Source organism: Tinamus guttatus, unplaced genomic scaffold, assembly GCF_059628265.1.
Source record: "Tinamus guttatus ecotype Peru unplaced genomic scaffold, ASM5962826v1 Tinamus_guttatus_pri_ptg000472l, whole genome shotgun sequence".
In the NCBI taxonomy this organism is placed as follows: Eukaryota; Metazoa; Chordata; class Aves; order Tinamiformes; family Tinamidae; genus Tinamus; species Tinamus guttatus.
In genome coordinates, this window is record NW_028289006.1 from 2,754,822 (window position 1) to 2,774,877 (window position 20,056).

Sequence of the window (20,056 nt, forward strand, 5' to 3'; positions counted from 1 at the left end):
ACGCAGTCCGTGGGAGGTGTTTGTCACCCACTGCCACTGCACTCCCCCGCGATGGCCCTCAGGGAGACATCACCTAAGGAAGAAGATGAGGAGAAGATGAAGTAAGCAAAGCCAAAGACCATTTGTTATATAGACTGAAGTAGGAGGCAAGATCCTGAGCCCTGTTGCCTTTTGACAGTCGGGGATTGGTGTTCCTATGGCCAGTTTTCCTAGAAAAAGCTGCCCTGTTCCAAGCAGCTGGATGGTGAGAACTCCCTCTTCTGCCCTCTTCAGCTTCCCTGCATTTTCCCCTCCAAAACTTCCTTCTAAAATGTTACAAAGACAGGGGCTTTGTACCAGGCCCATGAAACTGTCTACTCCTGGCAGTTCTTGAGCTGTTCCTGAGCTTCCCAGGGCATCTAGCCCACATCACATTTCAGCTGTGGGCTTGGTCCAACAAACTGACCAAACTCTCACCCTGAGGAGCTCAGTGTTTTTCTGCATATCAGTTTCCTTATGTTCATGTTTCCTTCCTGCCACATCTACCCCAAAACTAAGCTAAAGACCTTTCACCATCCCTTCCTCCAGCTACTAGGAAACAGCCCACGTGAAAAAGCTACCACTGTTGCCTGGACAAAGAGCCAAGGCCTACCTGCAGTCCTGTCCTTCCATTCCCAATGATCCAGAAGTGAGATTATTTACTACAGACCCTCCCCATCTTGTACCTGGATTTGATAGGGTCCCAACATAGGAAGAACTTAGCCCAGCCTAAATAAACGTGACTTTAAAATACATACATGCATATATATATACACACACAGTAACATTAAAATCTTGTACCTTGGTATCACAGGGGACTGCCTCTGCAAAGTGTCAGTGTCACCAGCTCACAGGGAAGCTGCTTTAGGTGCATGCAGGAGATTGCAGGTTTCATCTCCAGCACAGCCTGGATCTCTTCTCAGATTAACACTAGTTCTCTGGAACCCTTGTTAGGGGTGTTCAAACAGGCCTTGTGCTCCAGCCCAGCTTTGGGCTGATCTCCAACACAAAACAGACACCTAGTGGCTGGCTGGCCCCTCAGCTCTGAGGGGAGGTCAGAGACCCTATGGGACGCTGCAGACAGCTCCACTTCTGACTGAATCCCACCCTGAACAGCTGGCAGGGCTTCAAGATGATGAAAGATGACCCCATGAGGATTTGATTTCTATTCACATCCACTACCACCCCACAAAGATCTCGTCTATTCCACTGCACAAAGACGTTCTGATGAGAGGCAGAAATTTGTAGACCCAGAAGCAGTTCTGGCCTCCCATGCAAACCCTTGTTCTCCATGACTCAACTGATATTTAATGTGGAAGGCAGATGGTGGGATGAGACAGCTGTAGTGAGTGCACTATGCAGAACCACACTGACTCTGGCTCTCCTCTCCCCTGTCCTTTCCACCATTAGGTACTAAGGATTATCTAATGCATCCAAACTCAAATATAAACATTTCAAAAAGTGTAATTCAGGGTCCCTCTTCCAATTTATGGAAGATATTGCTAGGGAACATAAAACATTGAACCAATACAGGTACTTGCACAGGTTCCTCTCAGTGGCAGTGCTCTCAGTACAGGAAGCACCTGGTGAAAACACAAAGGTCTTTTCTCTGTGCAAGAGACCACTCTTGGCATATAGCTGTCTCAGCCATCAGCAACAGGGAAACAGAGCACAGGAATCAAAGTGCAAGGGAATATTTTCTTTTTTTTATGAAAAAGACATTATACCCAAGGAATACTCTGGTTTTGCACAGGCCTTTTCAGCCTGAGCAATCTGTGCCCCAAGCACTGCGCTGCCTCGTGCGTTCTTCCTCCATCCTTGCCTTCTCCCACCCAGCCCTGGACTTGACCTCAGCAGCCCTCTAGCCACACACTACTTCAAGACTCCCTATCGGAGGGAGCCCAGCTGCCACGAGGGGTCAGTGAAGGCTGCCTGTTTTCCAGTGCTGCTGCTGATCCGGTCCCAGAACAGCACTCTTTTGCACAGTGGTTTGGCATATACGCTTAACACTTGCCAGAAGGCAAAAGCTAAAACGAGAAGATTGATTGTAGTTTGCCTTCTCTCTCATGCAGTTTGTTCCTGTGAAGTTAACACTTTTTTCTTTTTTCCTCAAGTCTGTTGTTGTTTTCCTCCTGCACTTTCCAGGTTAAGACTTTTGAGCCAGTAAAGTTGTTAATTTAATCTTTCCGTCCATCGAGGCGGTAAGACAGGTTCCACAGTCCATGGCCATGCTCCAGTCCACTGTGACAACTGGAGCTCGGTGTCCTCCAAGAGAAAGGCAGCTCTCCAGAACCTTTTCTTCACCATTTACCTGAAATAAGAAAACGTAAGGATTTAAGAAGGCAAGTTTCTGCAACAGCAGCAGTGTACCCACAGGAAAATCCAAAGCCTCTTGGCCTCAAAAGAATCCATACCTCAATAAGTATATTATCAAGAAGTGGAAAAATAGATTTAGGTTGCGTACACAAGGAAGTAAACTTTCAGTCTCGGGACAGAGGCGCATGATCTCAAGCAGCTGACTCGTTACATCAGCTGAAATGCAGTAATTGAACATGGCAGGCAAAGAGCACTCAGTTGCAAAGAACACATAAGTTTAAGCCACAGTTATGTTAGTGAGGCTGCTTTGAATGTGCAGATATAAAGTAAAAATAATTCAGTTTAAGTTGCCTTTGAGGTCAATAAACGTTGTAGTGCCTTATACTGATTTGCATTGCCTCAAAGGGAGACAGACAAGGGGGATGCAGTCAATGACCATCTAGCACAGCAACAATAACTTGGTTACTTTCAACCATGCAAACTTACGCCTTATAGAACTTTAGTGTTGTGTATACAGGAAGAGGAGAAAACCAAGACTGGCACTAGCAAAGCATTGGCAGGCACATGAGGCAGATTAAAGATAAGTAGTCATCAACTACACATTTTGCACTGAGCTGGCGTACGTCAATATTCAGAAATTTATGAATTCTTCCCAACAGTAAGAAGTTGTGCTGTAACTAGGCTTCAGGAACAAAGGAACACACACGTTCTAGCTACACACAGCTAAAGTGCACGTAGGATCAAACTGGAGTTTCACAGCGCAGGGGTCAGCAAGAGTTGTTTGGGGGCTTTCAAGGGCTGCTGTTGTTACAAGTGCTTGTATGGATCCACGGGAATATTCCCTGCCACTTCTCAGACTTACCTTAAAAATTACTCCCCCAGTAGAAGAACACGTGAGCATATAGTTCCCTTCAGAGTCAAAAGCAAAAAGCCTTCCTCGTGGGAACTGGACTTGCTTGTATCCACTGTATCCAGACAGCACAAAGGGACCTGTAGCTTCGCTGGGAAGATCATATTCAGACACCTTCAAGCCACTTTTGTGAATATTCCACTGAATAAACTAGAAGGGCAGAAAAAGAGACACAAGTCTGTCATTAGGTCAACTGGAATAGAAGCAGAAGAGCCCACTCGCATTTTTAAAAAAGTGGTTATTTCCAACATAGGTAATATGGCAATTTTACATCTAAAGCTATGAGGCAATATTTTTAATACACAAGCTGCAAAGGCTGCAAGTGTGCCTCATGTACAAGAAGGAATATGCCTTTCACAAGTACTGCTGCTGTGTGTGCTTCCACATTTCACAAGCAAGATCCCGTTGGGATTTCACTTGACACTCTGCAGCCAGTCTCCATCCCCTGAGCCACAGCTCTACTGATGAGGACTCCTGAGCTGCAGAAATTGGACCATTTATTATAAGTAATATGAAGTTCCTGGCAATCAATTTTATGCAAAGGGATCAAGAATCTGCTCCATGGTGACCTCACACCTCAAACACGGTGATCCCATGGGCACAGAAAGCTCATATTCACAAGGGTTCTCTAGGAAGAGGATGTCACCAACAGAAGAATTTGCAGACAAGGTCTCACTCATCCAGTAGATTTCTGGCCACCTTCTCTGAAAGAACTCCTCATGCACGCATGAGGATGCACGATGGAAGTTAGCAGCTTGCAAGTTTTCCAGATTCCTATTTTTACTACCCATGGAAGGTCACACAGTGCTTACCTTGCCATCCTCCCCTATGCTGTAGACCGTGTTCTCATCGTAGCTGAATTCAACAGAGTAGACCTCCCCATCGTGTGCCCTCCAGCTCATGGCACACTCATGCTGCTGCATATCTGAGGAGAGAAGCAGTACTGAGCATTCTACAAGCAGAACCAGTGAGGAGAAAAGGGCTCTTAAAGCTCTCCAGGGCCCTGTCCCAATGCTCCCCCTGGGGGAGCCCAACTCAGTCTCAGCAGCCTGTCCATATTTTCCAACATGCTGGCTTTAGTCATTGCACTGGCCACACAGCTACTGCCTGTGAGCAAACCCCTCTCCCTCCAGCTTTACGCTGCCACATCTGTGTCACAACAGTCCTTCTGCATCCAAGCCCCTTGGTCGCCTTTCTTCTCCTCTCCTCTCTTTCCCTGCCATCCCCTCAAAGCCACCTGAGACCGTTGCCAGCTCAGCGCCCAGGGCAAAGGTAGCTCAGCAGGGTGGCCTGGGCTGCCTTTACCACAAGGACGAGCTGATATGGATAGAAATGGCTCAGTGAATGACAGAACTGCAGCTCTTGCCTTCAGACTAGGGGCCCCCAGGAACACCTCTCTCCAAGGCTCAGCCTAGGGCGGTGATACTGCCCCTAGTTGGTACCAGGGCAGTGGTACCAACCTACCAGGGTCAAGGCCCCATGGCTCAAGGGCAGGTTCATTGTGCTCCTCACAACAGGAGGACAATAAATCCAGTAGCACTATCAGAGTCTTCAGACAACACTTCCAAGGAAGGCTTGGGCCACTTCACTCATGGGAGCTGCTGTGGAAGGCAGGGGGAAAATAGCTCCCACCTTGGCATTGGGGCCTGTCCCACAGCTGCCTCCCTGCTAGCAGAGGGAAGGTACTGGGGGCAACCGGTGCGGAACCCCAAGGAACCCACTCTGGTCCAACGTACCAAAGAGACGAACAAACCCATCTGCAGCCCCTGTGACCAGCAGGTTGCCGTTGTGGTTGAAGGCTGTGCAGTTAATAGCAATAGGCTCAGGGTCCAGGGAGAACTGCAGCTGGAAGGGAAAGTCTCCATTAATGCCTGGAAACCTCAGACTGCGCTGGGAGGCAGGGCCTGGTGAGCAGAACTCCTCCCTGCCTGGAGCCCTACCCGGCTCAGGCCCACAGACCTGGAGGCTGGGAGCTGCACTTCTTGTGAATTAAACCAGTCATTCACCCCAGCCAGGTCTAAGCTCCCTCAGAGATGTCTTGAGGCTGAGAAAGCCCTTTCTGGCAGACATTAGCCTGAGTTTTACACTCTCTCCTACAGGGGAGGAATAAAAAAAAAAAACACCACCACCACCATTCCCGCCAGACAAGGGCAAGGGATGGGACCAGGATTCCCTGCCAGGATCCAAGTCATCTAACTGGAAACAATGGAGAAGGGGGATGATGACACAGTAAGCGTCTGAGCAAAGCACCCTTCAAGCTACTTGTGATAACGAACTCTGAAGGCAGAAGAAGGAACATGCACTAATCTGAAGAAATCCTAAACAAACAAAAAACAAAAACAAAACACCACGAAACCCAACAACTATTTCCCTTAACTTAGAAAGGGAGATCCCACACGCTGTTTAGGCCAGAAGACACTTTCTCAGCAAGCAGACGCAGAATGGGAAGAAAACCAAGTACCTGCTGCTTCATTGTTTTAGTGTCCCACAGCAGCAGCTTCCCAGGAACTTGGTTCATGCTTCTGCCTCCACAGCTGACCGCTGAGAAGTCCATGTGGGAAATGGGGCTCGGGGCGGCCGCGGAACAGACGAAGGAAGCGCCGCTTGGGCTGCAGGCAAGTGAGAGGATCCTGAAACACACAAGTAGTCAGAGCTGCATCTCTCCAGCAGCTGCCTCGAGAACAACACGCTCCACTCCCAGCTCTCTCATAGGCATCCTGCAAGACAAGTCCTGCATCTCAGGCATTTTGTAAAGGAGAGCAGGATTAAAGTATCGACATGGATTTTGATTCTGTTTCTCCAGTGTAGCTGAGCATCTTCATGATGCTCAGACAAGAGCTGCCCCTTTGGAAGAAGGCTTGATAATATTTCAGTTGCAGGAAAGCAGCAGAATCATTGACAGTCATAAAAAAGAAGAGAAAGAAAAGAAGGAGAAAGAAAAAAAAAAAAAAAGGAGCACATTAGGGAAAAATCAAGAGTATTCTAGTGTTACTTCTAGTGTTACCTGGGCATGTTTTCATCAATGCTGATTTCGCAAAGGTTCTTCTTTGCTTCTGTGTCATAAAGACGAACCGTCCCAACCCCACTGCCAAGCAACAGCTTGAAACCAGCAAGGAGGAGACAGAAAGAGTATAAGTACAATGATGCTGCCCAAAAAGCACCACCACCACACATAGTTTAACATCTTTTCCATTCATGCATTCTGATAACGGATCACTTCACTGGGATATATCCTGTCTTTCTGTGCATATCACACTGACTATGACTATCCCCTCACCACTGGAGTGAGTGTAAGAGCGCTAAGAGCGCTACACTGCGAGCATCTTCAGAGAAAGATCCAAAAACCACCACGGTGGAGTAAAATCCACTTCCTAGAATATGGCTTGACAATATAGGGCATAAAGGAAATGAGGAGTCTCAGTATCTAGGGGAGTAAGGAAAAACAACACAGAATTAACCATCTAGGGTTTAGGGAAAAAACCTCATCAGAAGCCACTTCCTTTCATCCTGTAGAGGAAGAATTCATTCAGCAGGGTTCATATACACTTTGCAGTATTAGTATTTAAAACACCATGGAGGGAAGCTTTACAAAGAAAATGAAGACAGACAGGTCTGTTTTCAGTTCAGAGCACAATCTGCTGCTGAATTCTGACATATTTCAGACAGAAGAATCTTTTTATCAGTAAGCAGGAAATAACCTCCATAAAGCAAGGGAAAAAAAATCAGAATGACTACAAGGGCAGTTTCTCTTGCAAGTGAGAAAGAAAGACACAGCAGCAGTGCCAGCCCTTCACAAACAACATTTTGGGGCTAGCTGCAACACATCAGCAGTGCTAGAATATGAACCATCTCCCCTCAGTCACAGGCCTGCTTCCTTCCTGCACTGCCCTATTCCTTCCCCAAGGAAATAGCTGTGACAGTTAAGGGCTCTGAAGCTATTTAATTTAAAAGTTGTTTAAGTTACTCTCCAGTAACAGAACTGGAGGAAAAGGGCTACGGGAGAGATTTAACTGTCAAGAAATTTGAACAAGACAAGTCCCTATGGAAGTACTGACTTCCTTCCACCGCAACACGACTAAAGAAATGCAGAGTGGTGCTTATGGCACCACTGGCTCCTGAGCTCGCTTCACACCCCCACTCCAAAAGCACAGCTCCTTGGCCCCATTCTCCTTTCTGTTTCTGGCTCAGGATGCAAGTGAAGCTTCACAGCTTCCCACCACAGATCTCCCACAGGCTGCTGGCCAGGCTGCCTACAGAGAGGCTTCTCCTGAAACTTTTGTTTCTGTCACGCAGTTGTTCATGTCCTGCAGGGCTTGGGAACCCTTCTCTGCACAAGTGGTGGTGAATTCCTTGCCCAATATGCAGAGCACACTCCCTGCTGTCTAGCATTTATCAGACCCTGAGGCTCCAGCTCATCATGTTCCACTAAACTGGAAACTAGCCATTGCCCTGATCTTATCTGCAATGTAGCCATCTGGAAGTTAATATACAACACACAGCAAACCATTGGCCGTGACACTTGAATCTCTACATGCGCAAGCTACTCACCAGCCGATCCCGCTTGGTTGCCCATTCCAGAGACAGCAGGGGAGATTTGGAAATGGATGAAGCTTTGGTCTGCATTATGGGATTAAAAGACCACACTTTGATGACTCCATCCACATCCAAGCTGGCCACCCTTCGTCCAGAACAATCAACCCTATGTGCAGAAGGAAATGGATTGCATATTTTTCTCCCTAGAGTTCTTAGGTATGAATAGGTTTCCTATTCTTCTCCTGGCCACACTGGCACCAATGTTCAATCCACACCAGGACCTAGTGCAATATAATGCACCAAGCTCCACACGCAAAGCATAACATGCTTGAACACCCCCATCTTGTCTTGCCGGAGAGTTCTCTCCGGGTTGGAATCTCCCAATCACAAAATCACGATCCATTCTCACTGCACAAGCCACGGGTTATTGTCACCCACAGCAACCCAACCGCCCTGCTGCCACGGCTACACGCACAGTGTCCTGGGCAGGACAGCGGCTGGCAGAAAGAGACCAAACGCAGCTGCTCCTCTGAGGATGCTCCTAGGAGGGAGCGCTCCTCTCGCCGCTGCCAGCCCGTACCTGCAGTACATGATGGACGAGTGGTGCTCCCCATACCTGCAGTACATGATGGACGAGTGGTGCTCCCCGTACTCCTCCTGGCTCAGGACAATGAAGGGCTGCTCCTGCCGGACGGACGCAGCCTCCGCGCTGCCGGCGGGAGTCCTGCTAGGAGCCTCCGCTTGCTCAGCGGGGGCTTCTGAGCACGGCTCGGCCTCAGCTGTGGTGCTATCAGTTTTCTTCTCAGCACTCTGACCCTGAAGGAAGAAATGCCGTATGAAGTGGAGAGAAATGGGAGCACCAGATCAAGCTTTTCAACCACCCACTCCTAGTGGGAGAAAGAACCAAGAGTCCCCTGAATCCCCCTTCTGAATCCCCTGAACTCCAGGCTTTTAATACAGCTTTCTTGACTGCTGAGTTCCCTAGACCCCTGCCATGTGCCCAGCCATGCACTGTACAGTAAGAATTGGAGGAATTACCACATCTCTGTTCAATATACCTCAGCTGATGTCATAGGCCTATTTTGATGCTGTTTGGGCACAGATTCAAAATCAAGTCACCACAGACTAACCGTGTGAGCAACGCAAAATAGATCTACATGACACAGCTCAGCACATAAAACCCCTTGGTGGAGGTAAAGCACACTGGATCCATTAACCTCTTGCCTGATGCTGTTAGTTTGCACACATTAGGATAACCACCACAGCCAGCTGACTGATGACAACTTCAAACTCACCAAGAGTGAGTCCAAGAGCTTAAAACCCAATTTGACAGGACACACAGAAGAAAAGGAGTTTCAGGAGGTGAAGGTATCTCTAAGAGACATGAGCCACACTGCACCACACCATTGGTTCAAAGCAGCCTAGTCTTTCATTGCCACCAAGATCTGAACACAAAGCAGACACAGCACACTAGTGAGTAAAATGCCTCAAGCAACACTTTGCTACACCACCCTCCAAGGACAAAACGGACCAAAAGTATTATATCCTTATCTTCTACACATCTTGCCTTATTTGTAATGGTACCGTGTCTTCAGCAACAGGTCAAACACTACAAAATTAAATCCTCTGCAATCAATCAAAAAAAAAAAAAGAGGAAATAAATTCAAGAATGCCTTTCTTTGTGTTAGTTAATGTGGGAGATAACCCATGACACTCATATGAAAGCAGCAGTGCTGCCTTTCAGTTTCATCTTTGCTCACATACACTAAGAACGGCAGAGTTAAACAATATCAGCTTCCCCAAGAGCATCAGAAGGACAACACTTAACTTGGAACATTTCATTAAAATGAGAGCCAAAGGATACATGCTGGACAGCTTGGGTTTGCAACTTTCAGACCAATACTTGATCAAAACATTTTTTAGATGGTCATGAAGAACAAAGTGCCCTCATAGCCTAGAATAATCAGCAGCGCAGAAACAACCCCTCTCCAAGGCATCTCCCAGTGCACACAGAACAGCCACACGTACTGGCTGATAAGCAACAGTCCCTCACCAGTGCTTTACAGACCCCCCAAGGCAGAGCGCCTTGGATGGCCAAGATAAACGCGGCTGAGGTGCTGCCGTTATGTCCTTTCTGCTCTCTTCTCTCTTCCAATAACACACAACTGCTGAAAACCAGACAACATGCAGGTAAACAGCAGTGGTTCACTGACCTTCAACAAATAAAATCCAGGATAGCTTTGTTATTTCGTTAGTTTAGGAAGCATAGCATGCCTCACACAAAATTCACTATATAGTGCAACTTCAAAGACAAAAATTTCTATGAAGGATATTAACGACGTCTCATTTTCCATTCCTTTCCAGGAAAAATTGCTATCAATTTTTAACTGCCATATAAAGAGCATGCAGAAATCAGCATGAAAACCTAGCTGCCAGGGAAAAAAATAAGATTCTGGAATCCATACTGCAGGTTTTTTTGGAAAAACATATTTCCAATGAGGCTTCAAATTCATATCACAGTTGCTCATTTAAATAGGATCTGTGAGTCAAGCTCATTGCTATTAAGGAAGGGGGGGTTATAAGAAGATATTTGAACATAACAGCCATTAACATGAAAAAAAACAAACAACAACCAAAAAAAAAAAACTCACCAGGACCAGGCTATTGAAAAGAAAGAACAAACAACCAGCCATCATCCATCTAAAATCCCAATTCTGAGTCTGCTCCAGGGACACAGAAATAATACCAGTGTGGAAAGAGCAGATTAGCTATAGAGATTAACCTTCGATAGATCTGATTTGAGTAGCAGTCCAAAAGCTTATGGGAACATTCGCCCTGGTTCTACTACCTAGCACAACGAACGACACAAACGTCAGCCCTCCACTCGTGGCCTTGCAGCGTTGCCCGATACCTGGGAGGTCCCTTTTGACAGCAGCTCCTTCCTTTCCTTCCCGTGCTCTTGTAAGCGCCGCTGCCGCTGCTGCAGGGAGCTCAGTTCACCTGCTGCCAACCCGCTGAAGTGGCTCTTCCCATCCTTGCTGCTCACTGCTCCTTCCTTTCCTTTGGCACTCTGAAAGGCAGAGGAACGATTTGGTGAAGTTACGCTTGTGCCAGGCTGTAGAGCAAAGGGCAAAACAGGAGGCAGCTGCAACATCCCCACAAGCCCTCAGACAAAAGCAGCTGTTCTTGTGCTGCATTCAGGCCCAGTGCTCAGCAGGAGGAAAGGACATTTTATTTTTTCATGTGGAAGCAAAAGCTTGGAACAATGTCATGCTGCAAGTTAGCTCCTAGCTACTGAGCACCCTTCCTTGAATAGATCTGAGAATCACCTGATGATTTGCTGCTTCTTTCTTCCCTAGCAGCACACTGCCAGTCTGTGTTGGAGAAGCCCCACTTGGATGGATTGGTCTGGAAGGGCCCTTTTTACTCTGGGAGAGGAAAGAGGACAGAAAGCCTCCCCGGGCCTGAAGAGAGTGTGCAGTGCTCCTCTGGCTGCAGGTCATATCACTAATTTGAAAGAGAGAAACAAAACATGAAAGCACAGCTAGACAACACAGAGAAACCCAACAAGCAAAGCACCAGCTGTTTGAACCACTACAGGACAGAGCTTCCTTCCCAAACTGATGTCAGACCACTGTCCTATAAGACTATTTTAGAACACCCTGTTGGCGACTTGAGCAGATCATTATAACCACTCTAACCAGATAAAGCTCATGTCTTAGAGGTACAGTGCTGTGGAGACAGTAGGCCTAGCTCTGGCTAAATCCTCTGTAGAACTACCCTGACTCTTTACAACCCAACTGATTAGTTTCGAAAAGTTCCAGGGGAGAGGAAGAGGAACCCAGTTTTCCAGAGAGCATATTCAGCTTGGACTCCTAATTCAAGCTATTAAATAGTCTACCTTTGGGAAGCCCTAAGCATCCAAAGTTCTCCTCAACAATCAAGTCACATTCTGCAATTCCAAAGCACAGGCCCAACACCTCAAAAATGGAACCCAAAGAAGTTAAGGAAAGCTAGGTCCATTTTATGGCTACACACACTTCCCTTTTCAGCCTGCAATGCCGAGAGCAGCAGCTCCTTCCCAGAACAACCACGTGGCCTCGTCCTGCTCTATCCTCCCCTGAGGGCAGAGCAGCAGCAGATGAGGGGGCATATGATCTCCTCTCTAATCACCTCTCCAGGAGGGATTCTCTGTCCCTCACATCACTATTCCATGTGCAGGGATGAACACTAGGGCTTCCTCACAGTACTCAAACTGAAGAGACCTCCGGTTAAACTCTATGGGCTGTCCTACATAGTGCAGAGTGGTTACCAAGAGAGCTCAGCAAACAGTCTATTTACTCAGAGAAATTTTAGACAAAAACTAAGGCTCTGTGTGTGGCCTCGGTCACAGCTTCTCTGTCGCTGTCTGCAGCATAATTTGATCAATTCTGCTCATGTCTAAGTGGACGTGAAAGAAGCACTTAAAAAACAAACAAACAAAAAACAACAAAGCTCCAGCCTGTGGCTAAGATACTCCTTGTTGTTTTAAAACAAACAAAAAAGACCTCAATAAAAAAGGGAATTCAAGCACACAGACTTGCTTTCGAGCTCAAGAAAACAAGGATTTAAATACATATCTAACAATTAAATCTGTATCACTGCATACATTGTCTAACCACAGATAAGAATTTAATAAATCAAGCATAACTGAGGCCCAGCAAAGAGACAGTCCCTTTCACCTGACTTGGAAAAGGTAAGAAAGCATCTCTCTACACAGCAATGATTCCTCCAGGTCACACAGCACCAGTGTCTACAGGTGACAAAGGACCCAGGTCCTAGAGAAAACAAATAGGGAATCAAGAGACTCTACAGCATGCAATTCATCTGAGCGGTACTACAGAGTACTGCACTGTTACCTTTATCTCCAAGAAAAGCCCTGCCCTGGCTGTACAAAATACCCTGGTGCAATGCTGAGACCACAGCAAAAAAGCTTCCCCACAAGGCTGGTCCTTTACAAACCCAGAAGACAGCATGTCCTTCCCCATCAAATATGGGGAGAGAAACTGTTGCGAATTCCCCACTTAAGCTTAGTTAGGACATCAGAAATTCTGCCTGGGTGCCTTTCTGCAAGGGCTTTCAGGGCAGGGGAACAAGCAAATGACACTCTGGGTGCCACCCTGAGCCAATAACAGCAGCAGGGGCCATCTCCACTCCTCCTCTGAAGGCACTCACAGCTCAGAGTCCCCCAGACGGTCCATGTTGGCCACATATGCAGGCAGTTTGTGATGCACAACTGCTTCTTCCACTTCCAGCTCTTCTTTCTTCATGCGGGAGGATTCAGCCTGCAAGGCAAATAGCTGCAACAAGACAGCAGAGCCGAGTGAGCAAAGGTTTAGTTGCAATTCACCTCCTTCCCACTCCGTGAAGTTGTTTATTCCTTTTATTTCAAAAGCCCCAGAAAGGTTGGGGAAGGGTAAAAGCCACTCTGATCAGCTAAGCACCCGGGAGAGGAACAATTGGCACTTTGTGAAACTGGAGCCTGCTCCAACCCCTTCACTCCCCTGCTTGGGCTGTTGCTCTAGCGGCACTAACGGTGCTGAGAAATCGAAGCCGGCCAGGGCAGGGCTGCTGGGCCCGTTCCCCCACGCTGCTCACAGGCAGCCCAAGCAGGGCCGTGTGGGCGCCGAGCCAGCCAAGCAGCCTCCTGGCCACAGACATGGGCCGGGGAACGGCCCCGCCGCCTCCTCCTCCCCACAGACACGGGCCGAGGAACGGCCCCGCCGCCTCCTCCTCCCCACAGACACGGGCCGGGGAACGGCCCCGTCGCCTCCCCACCACAGACACGGGCCGGGGAACAGCCACGCTGCCTCCTCGCCACAGACAGGGGCTGGGGAACAGCTACGCGCTGGGGAACGGCCCCGCCGCCTCCTCCTCCCCACAGACACGGGCTGGGGAACGGCCCCGCCGCCTCCTCCTCCCCACAGACACGGGCTGGGGAACGGCCCCGCCGCCTCCTCCTCCCCACAGACACAGGCTGGGGAACGGCCCCGCCGCCTCCCCACCACAGACACGGGCCGGGGAACAGCCACGCTGCCTCCTCCCCACAGACATGGGCCGGGGAACAGCCACGCTGCCTCCTCGCCACAGACAGGGGCTGGGGAACAGCTACGCGCTGGGGAACGGTCACGCCGCCTCCCCACAGACACGGCCTGGGGAACGGCCACGCCACCTACTCCCCACAGAAAGGGGCTGGGGAACGGCCACACCACCTCCCCGCCACAGACATGGGCCGGGGAACGGCAGGGCAGGTGACAGGCACCGCCGCCGGGGCACCCTGATGCGGCTGCACACCCGGCCAGGCTCCCTCCTGAGGGCCACAGTGACATTCATTGGTCCCTAAAGAGAAGGTAACATCCTTAGCAGGAGGGAACCCCAGGAAGCAGCTTTCTGTGAAGGATGTGGTTGCTGCCTGCCACTGCAGGCCGCAGGAAGGGTTCCTCTCAGGCTTCTCTGCTACAGTGTTTTGTTTTCCAGATACAATTCTTTTTGTGCTTCTATTGTAGCATTTAAGGAAACAAATGACAAAAAAAAAAAAGCGAACTTTAGAAATTAAGGTTACTATCCATGTTATCCATAGACCTCCATATATCCATAGACATGCAGTTTCCTCAGTGAAACTGGAATCATTAATTAATTCCAGTCCCTGCAGGATTCACTAGTTTTTCACATCATTTTTAATTTAAACCTGTACTCAACAGGTAGCTCCTCCTTTCCTAACCTAATCAGCTGTCCAAAAAGACAGGTCTAGATTTACCTCCCACTGTCTGACTCAGGAAACTCATCTCAGTCTGTAAGCAAGACTAATCAACACATTATGACCAAAAACTAGCTTCAGTCCAACCAGAAATGCAAAATACAAAACTGGAAGGAAGAAATGAGTCCCATTTTAAAACATAACCTATCCTGTTCTCTCTATTCTGCTAGCAAAGTTTTCCTCATCTAGCAACTCCATGCAGCATGCAGAGCTTGCTTTTCTTGAGCCATAATGCCTCCTTGCTGAAATAGATCAATCTGTCATATCTCAACATGTTAGGGCAGATGAACACAGTGCAATTCAGCTATCAAAAAAAGTTTTAACTGGAAATTAGCATGTCATCAGAATGTTTTGTAACACAGGAGTTAAAGCACAAAAGCTTATACTACTGAGAAACAGTCATTTAGGGGATGCTTTTACTTAGTATATGTTTGGGGAAGTAAAACTAAAGTCCTGTTTGCATGAATAAAACTTCCTACTTTCAAAGAAGGAAAGAAGTTTCCTTCCAAAGTTCTCACATTGCAGATTTTTTTCGTAGTCTCCCTAATGGGATATTTTACTGGGAAAGGACTAGCTAGTCTTATGTAGAGGGAAAGTATAAGAACATACATGTGTTGACAGCATTGCCACAAAATAAGCCACGTTTGGGTGCCTCATTGACCAGAGGTCAGCCAGCCCTACAGCTCACAGTATGATCTCGGATTGGGAAATAAGCGCCCCCAACAACATCTGCATCAGTTTCTCTAAATTACTTTACGTGCATTTCCACAATGGTTAAGTGGCTATTTTGGAAGCAACTGTTTCTGCCTCTTTACCAGAAGTTATTCCCATTTCTACTGCTCCATCAGCTGAATCTCAGAAACGACTGCGAACACCCCTCACACGTTTCAATGCAGTCAGCTATAGATGTGCTTAACTTGCCGCTGTTTTCTCCTTGCCTGATTTGGCACCGTAGCAGAAGATGAGTTCATATGGGATCCAACCATGTCTCAGATAGCACAAAGAGGGTAGTTACATCCTGAGCAGACATTTCGCTAGTAAACATACAGTCAAAACCCTTAAGTTTGCTGAAAACAGTTAAAATATAAATGAAATTAAAGTATTTATACAATGGTCTGCCTTGGAATAGCTGCACTAAATTGAAGAGCCACTACTTTCTTGAAAGGCAAATCAACTTAACAAAATCAACAACCTTATACAGCCAGTTAGCAAAGAGTGACTTCAGTTCTGACCTTATGCCGCAACGATTCATTTTCTTCTTGTATGAGACTGCTCCTGTGACATTCAGCCTCGAAGTTCAAAATGACTGGAACAGGTGAGGAATGTTAAAGGAAAAACTCAAGACAATACCCCATGCCCACCCGGTTTAGCTAGAATAGCTGTAAAGAAACAGTTAATACAACCAATTCATAATGACCACTTGCTTGTAAGGCAGCAAAGCTGGGCAGTCAGTATTGCTAGCAAGAACATGTGAGGCCAAAAGATTGGTATCAGCTTATTTACCTAAGCCAACCTTGTATTTAATTACCCCAAACCAACTTCATAAACATAATTTTACATTGACTTGGCAAGGAATTTAGACTGTTCCTTTTTATAGATGGGAAGCGGAAGACAAGAAATGTTGTGCAAAGCAGAGGATGAGTCCCAGATGAGCTGCATTTCAGCCACCGCATAAACCTGCCCATTGCCAAACAAAGCTGGACAGAACTGTGCAGAATGGGACACAAACTCTCATTTCCCTTAACACTGACTTCTCTATTATAATGGGCTGTCACTAGACACCTTGGGAACAGGTATAGCCAGACAGGAGTCGAAAAGGATATCCTAATTTAGTTACGGACTCCAACCCAAGCTTGCACTGTCCCAAGGCAAGAGGAAAAGTTTCAGATAAAAATGCACACAAGATTTCTCACTACTACTCTGTTCGCTAACATAGGAATGAGTTCAGGATTAGCGACAGACTTGGTGGTTTGTGCCCAGGGAATACAACATATCATCATGTAATTGAGTAATTACTATTCTAGCATCCTCTGGTGAACAACAGCTTCCTAATAAGTCTTGGCTCTTAACAACCACCTGAGAGCAGCAGGTCCTATAATACTTGATTCTTGGCACTGTTGCTAACACTAAAACTGGCACAAGGGCAAGTGAGATTTAACTACAAAATGACAAAAAAAAAAAGGATATGCATGCACTGAAACAAGACGCTCAGGAAGTTGTGCAGGGACACAATGAAGGTATCTGCCCACTGGCGTGAGAAATACGTGGCGAAGGTGGGGTTGGAGTCTGGGGCAGGGAGGAAGGGCAGGACAAACCAATCCTTCCACTCCGCCTGGTTCTGGAGCTCGGAGGCCTGCTTGAGGAAGAACTCCTGCGCCTTGTCATTGCGGCCACTCTGAAACACAGCAAGAAGAGCAGGAATCACATTTCCGTCCCAGCCACCGCATGGATCTAGGAACATTTGTTCCATGTTATGAGCATAGTAACAACCACTTTCATCAGCCAACCAACCAAGCAGTTAGTTAACATTTATCTGGGAGCAAGAGAGTCTTAAACACACCAGGAAACGCTCGCAAATGAACTTAACCTCTCTAATTACCACAGCTTCGTTCAAAGGCTGCGGCAGACCAGGCAAATTCCCTCCACTGATTTCTAGTGAAAGTGGAGATTGTGCACTTACATAAAGGCCTAAGTATTTGCACACAGGACTGAGGGGAAAAGTGTACTTCAGATTACTCAATAATTCTACAATGGATGCACTCTGAAAAAAAAAAAAAACTATCTAATGCATTATTCAAGCAGCATAGTCATATGCTGCACAGTGAGCAGAGGGCAAAAGAACAAAACATGAAAAAAATCACTTGCAGAAATGTGGAGTTAATTTTCATTTTTCCATCAATACCCATGATGTAAGATTTTTATTGAAGGAGCGGAATCAAGGAGGAAATATTGCTCCTAAATGTTTCAAAACAAATAAATAAATTCCTGACAAGTATTTTGCTTCCTGCAGTCCGCCCTGTGTAGTATATCACACTCACTTTCCTAAGATCTCATTCACTGCCTCTGCTCCATTTTATGCTAATTAATTATTTCTGTTTTATTCATAACAGACAAAAATGTTCATTCCCTTTTGCTTCCCCATTACCTTGCACTGATTTGAAGGACACTTCTCCTCTCAGTCTTCTCCCTTATAAACTAAAAAGAAACAAACAATTCGACTCCCTCAGCTTCATCTTTCTTTCTTCCAGCCCTCCCATCTGCCTGGATCCATTAGGACCATCCAAGTCCTGCTAGGAGTTTAAAGTGAAAGGAAAGCAGACAAGAGTCCTGTTTATTCATCCAAGCACAGGCTCCTTCTGACTTCATTTGGAAATATGACCATGCTGACACCATCACCTAGTGCTGCACTGAGACCCTTTTTTGCATTACTGCTGCCTGCCCAGTCATTCCTTACCCTGTACTAGTTGCAGCTGATCATTCTTACCTATGTAGAGAAGCCTGTTCTTTTCTGGCTGTTTCTTCAGCTTCTGAAGATCGCCTTAAACACGGATCTTGTCTTCCTGTGCTCTCACTGCCATGCTCTGTGCATGAGCATTTATGAAACTCAATCTCTCCTGGTTTCCAAGTGGCTAACAGTGACTGAACGGGTACCGGGTACTCAGCTCGTGCCTGCCACACAGCCACCCTGCCTGACGGCGACGAGCCCATGCGCCCGAACGACCCACAGTTCCCCATCCTGCTCCCCAGCTCGTCACGTGCGTCTGTGTCAAACTCCTGACACATGATTCATGTCACCAGGCCCGTCAGGCTCACATCAGTGCTCCGGCCTGACCCGCCAGGGACATTTTTAAACACAAGTCTAAAAAACCAAAGACCACCTGGACAGCATGGACGAGGTAGTAGCGGAACAAGCTGGTTTTCAGCTTGTTCACTGTTGGCCGGTACACGTCTTCCAAACGGCTGAAAAGGCGCCGGTCCAGATACCCCCAGTAGTCCCGCAGGGCGGCCAGATCGTAGCTCTGCACAAACTGCTGCAGCTGCTCCACTATCTTATCCACCTAGGGAAGGCAAAAACAGGAAGAAGCATCACATGAGGGCTCCGCTGGCACATGAGTGACTTCGTGCCAAGAAGCTCCCGCTGCACAAACAGGAGCTCCGTGGCACTCCGATACTTCTGTGCGAGCCTTTCCCTAAGCCAGGAGATGCTGTGCATCCCGTCCTCGCGCTCTCTGCCCTGCGGCGCCTTCCAAAATAAAGGAGGAAGGAAGGCGAAACAGCAAGGCTAAACAAATTCTGGCACAGAGTTTTATCTTGTTAAACACAAGGTTTTTACAGCAGGGACGAAAAGGTTCCCACCTATTTTTAAAGGCGGTTGATAAGGAGGAAACACAAATGTCACTAAACGCTGGAAACTCATGTGTGACAACTGGAAAAATCAGGTTATTTTCAGACCAGAAGGAAAAATTTAGCCAACAGAGAAGAAGCACAGAAAGAGGGAAGAAGAGATCCCCTGGACTGTGATCTTTGAAGTGCTTTTATCCTTAATAACGTCCCCTCTTAACGAGGCGGCCGTACAACCTCACTGCAGAGTTTGCTGCCACGAGGTCCTGTTAAAAACCCCTTCAGCCACACGAACAACGTGACCAGCGACGAGGGGATACATCGGCGGTTCAGCGATTCCCGAGGGTCAAGACACCACCAGAGGAGAAGAGGCTGCGCCTGACACAAAACTCAACTACCGAAGTGCTCTGGGGTTTCTGTTTTGCCGTGGGCCGCGCTACACCAGTGCAAGCGAACGGGAATTCCCGCTAATCCCAGGGCGCCCTCCCCGCGGCGCTGGCGCGCGCAGGGCAGAGGCGCCGCGTCCCGCGAGCCCCGCGCCGAGCTCGGGGCGCCCGCGCGGGGGAACGCGGCGCCCCGGGGCGCCCGGCCCCGCTCCCGGCGCCGCCGCTCACCCGGAAGCCCTTCTCGCGGTCCGCCTTGATCTCGGCGTCCAGCTGCTTGAGGGCGGCGGTGAAGCCGCGGAACAGCAGGTACTCGCGCACCAGCTCGTCCGTGCGCTCCGCCGCCGCCGCCATCGCAGCGCCCGGCAGCGCCGCCCGCCGCCGCGGGGGCGGGAGCCGGGGAGGGCGGGCGGGACCGAGCGCGGGGGCGGCCCCGGGGAGGCGGCGCGGCCCGGCCCGCCGAGGACTACAACTCCCGGCATGCCTTGCCGCTCCGCGCCTGCGCAGCCCCGGGCGGAGCCGGCGCCTTCCTGCGCCTCGCGGCGCAGCGACGCGGCTGCCGCCGCCCTTTCCCGCCTTTTCGCCCCTCTGCTCCCGCGGGCGGCGCCAGCCCGCGCTCTGCCCGCCTCCCTATTGGCTGCCGCGGGCGCGGGCGGCGCTCCCATTGGCTGCCCGCCGCGTGCGGCGCGTGTTGCTGGGCGCGGCGGCGGGAGCGGGTCCGGGAGCGGGGCGGGGGCGGCGCTCCTGGTCGGCCCGCGC

General features: G+C 48.6%; 1 protein-coding gene across 2 annotated transcripts; it reads right to left on the reverse strand.

The window, feature by feature from the left end:
- Positions 1-1,699: 1,699 nt before the first annotated feature.
- On the reverse strand, positions 1,700-19,654 carry WDR91 (WD repeat domain 91). Of its 2 annotated transcripts, none has more exons than XM_088532845.1 (15): positions 19,529-19,654; positions 18,452-18,631; positions 16,761-16,968; positions 15,806-15,888; positions 12,992-13,116; positions 11,107-11,284; positions 10,689-10,847; positions 8,394-8,593; positions 7,793-7,943; positions 6,249-6,343; positions 5,706-5,874; positions 4,981-5,089; positions 4,057-4,169; positions 3,197-3,394; positions 1,700-2,329 (listed from the first exon to the last, which is right to left on the reverse strand). In XM_088532845.1, exons 1-15 carry the CDS (start codon positions 19,649-19,651, stop codon positions 2,165-2,167), a joined length of 2,256 nt encoding a protein of 751 aa, XP_088388971.1. In that variant the 5' UTR covers positions 19,652-19,654; the 3' UTR covers positions 1,700-2,164. The 2 variants fall into 2 exon arrangements, with proteins under 2 accessions (XP_088388971.1, XP_088388970.1); XM_088532844.1 differs by having other exon boundaries at positions 10,689-10,892.
- Positions 19,655-20,056: the final 402 nt, after the last annotated feature.

Coding starts and splice junctions, on each gene's coding strand:
- WDR91 (XM_088532844.1), bottom strand. CDS start 19,651: ATGGCGGCGGCGGCGGAGCGCACGGACGAGCTGGTGCGCGAGTACCTG. Junction 16,969..18,451: donor ACCTCGTCCATGCTGTCCAG/GTGGTCTTTGGT, acceptor GCTGTGTTTCAG/AGTGGCCGCAATGACAAGGC. Junction 5,875..6,248: donor ATTGATGAAAACATGCCCAG/GTAACACTAGAA, acceptor TGTGTGTTTCAG/GATCCTCTCACTTGCCTGCA.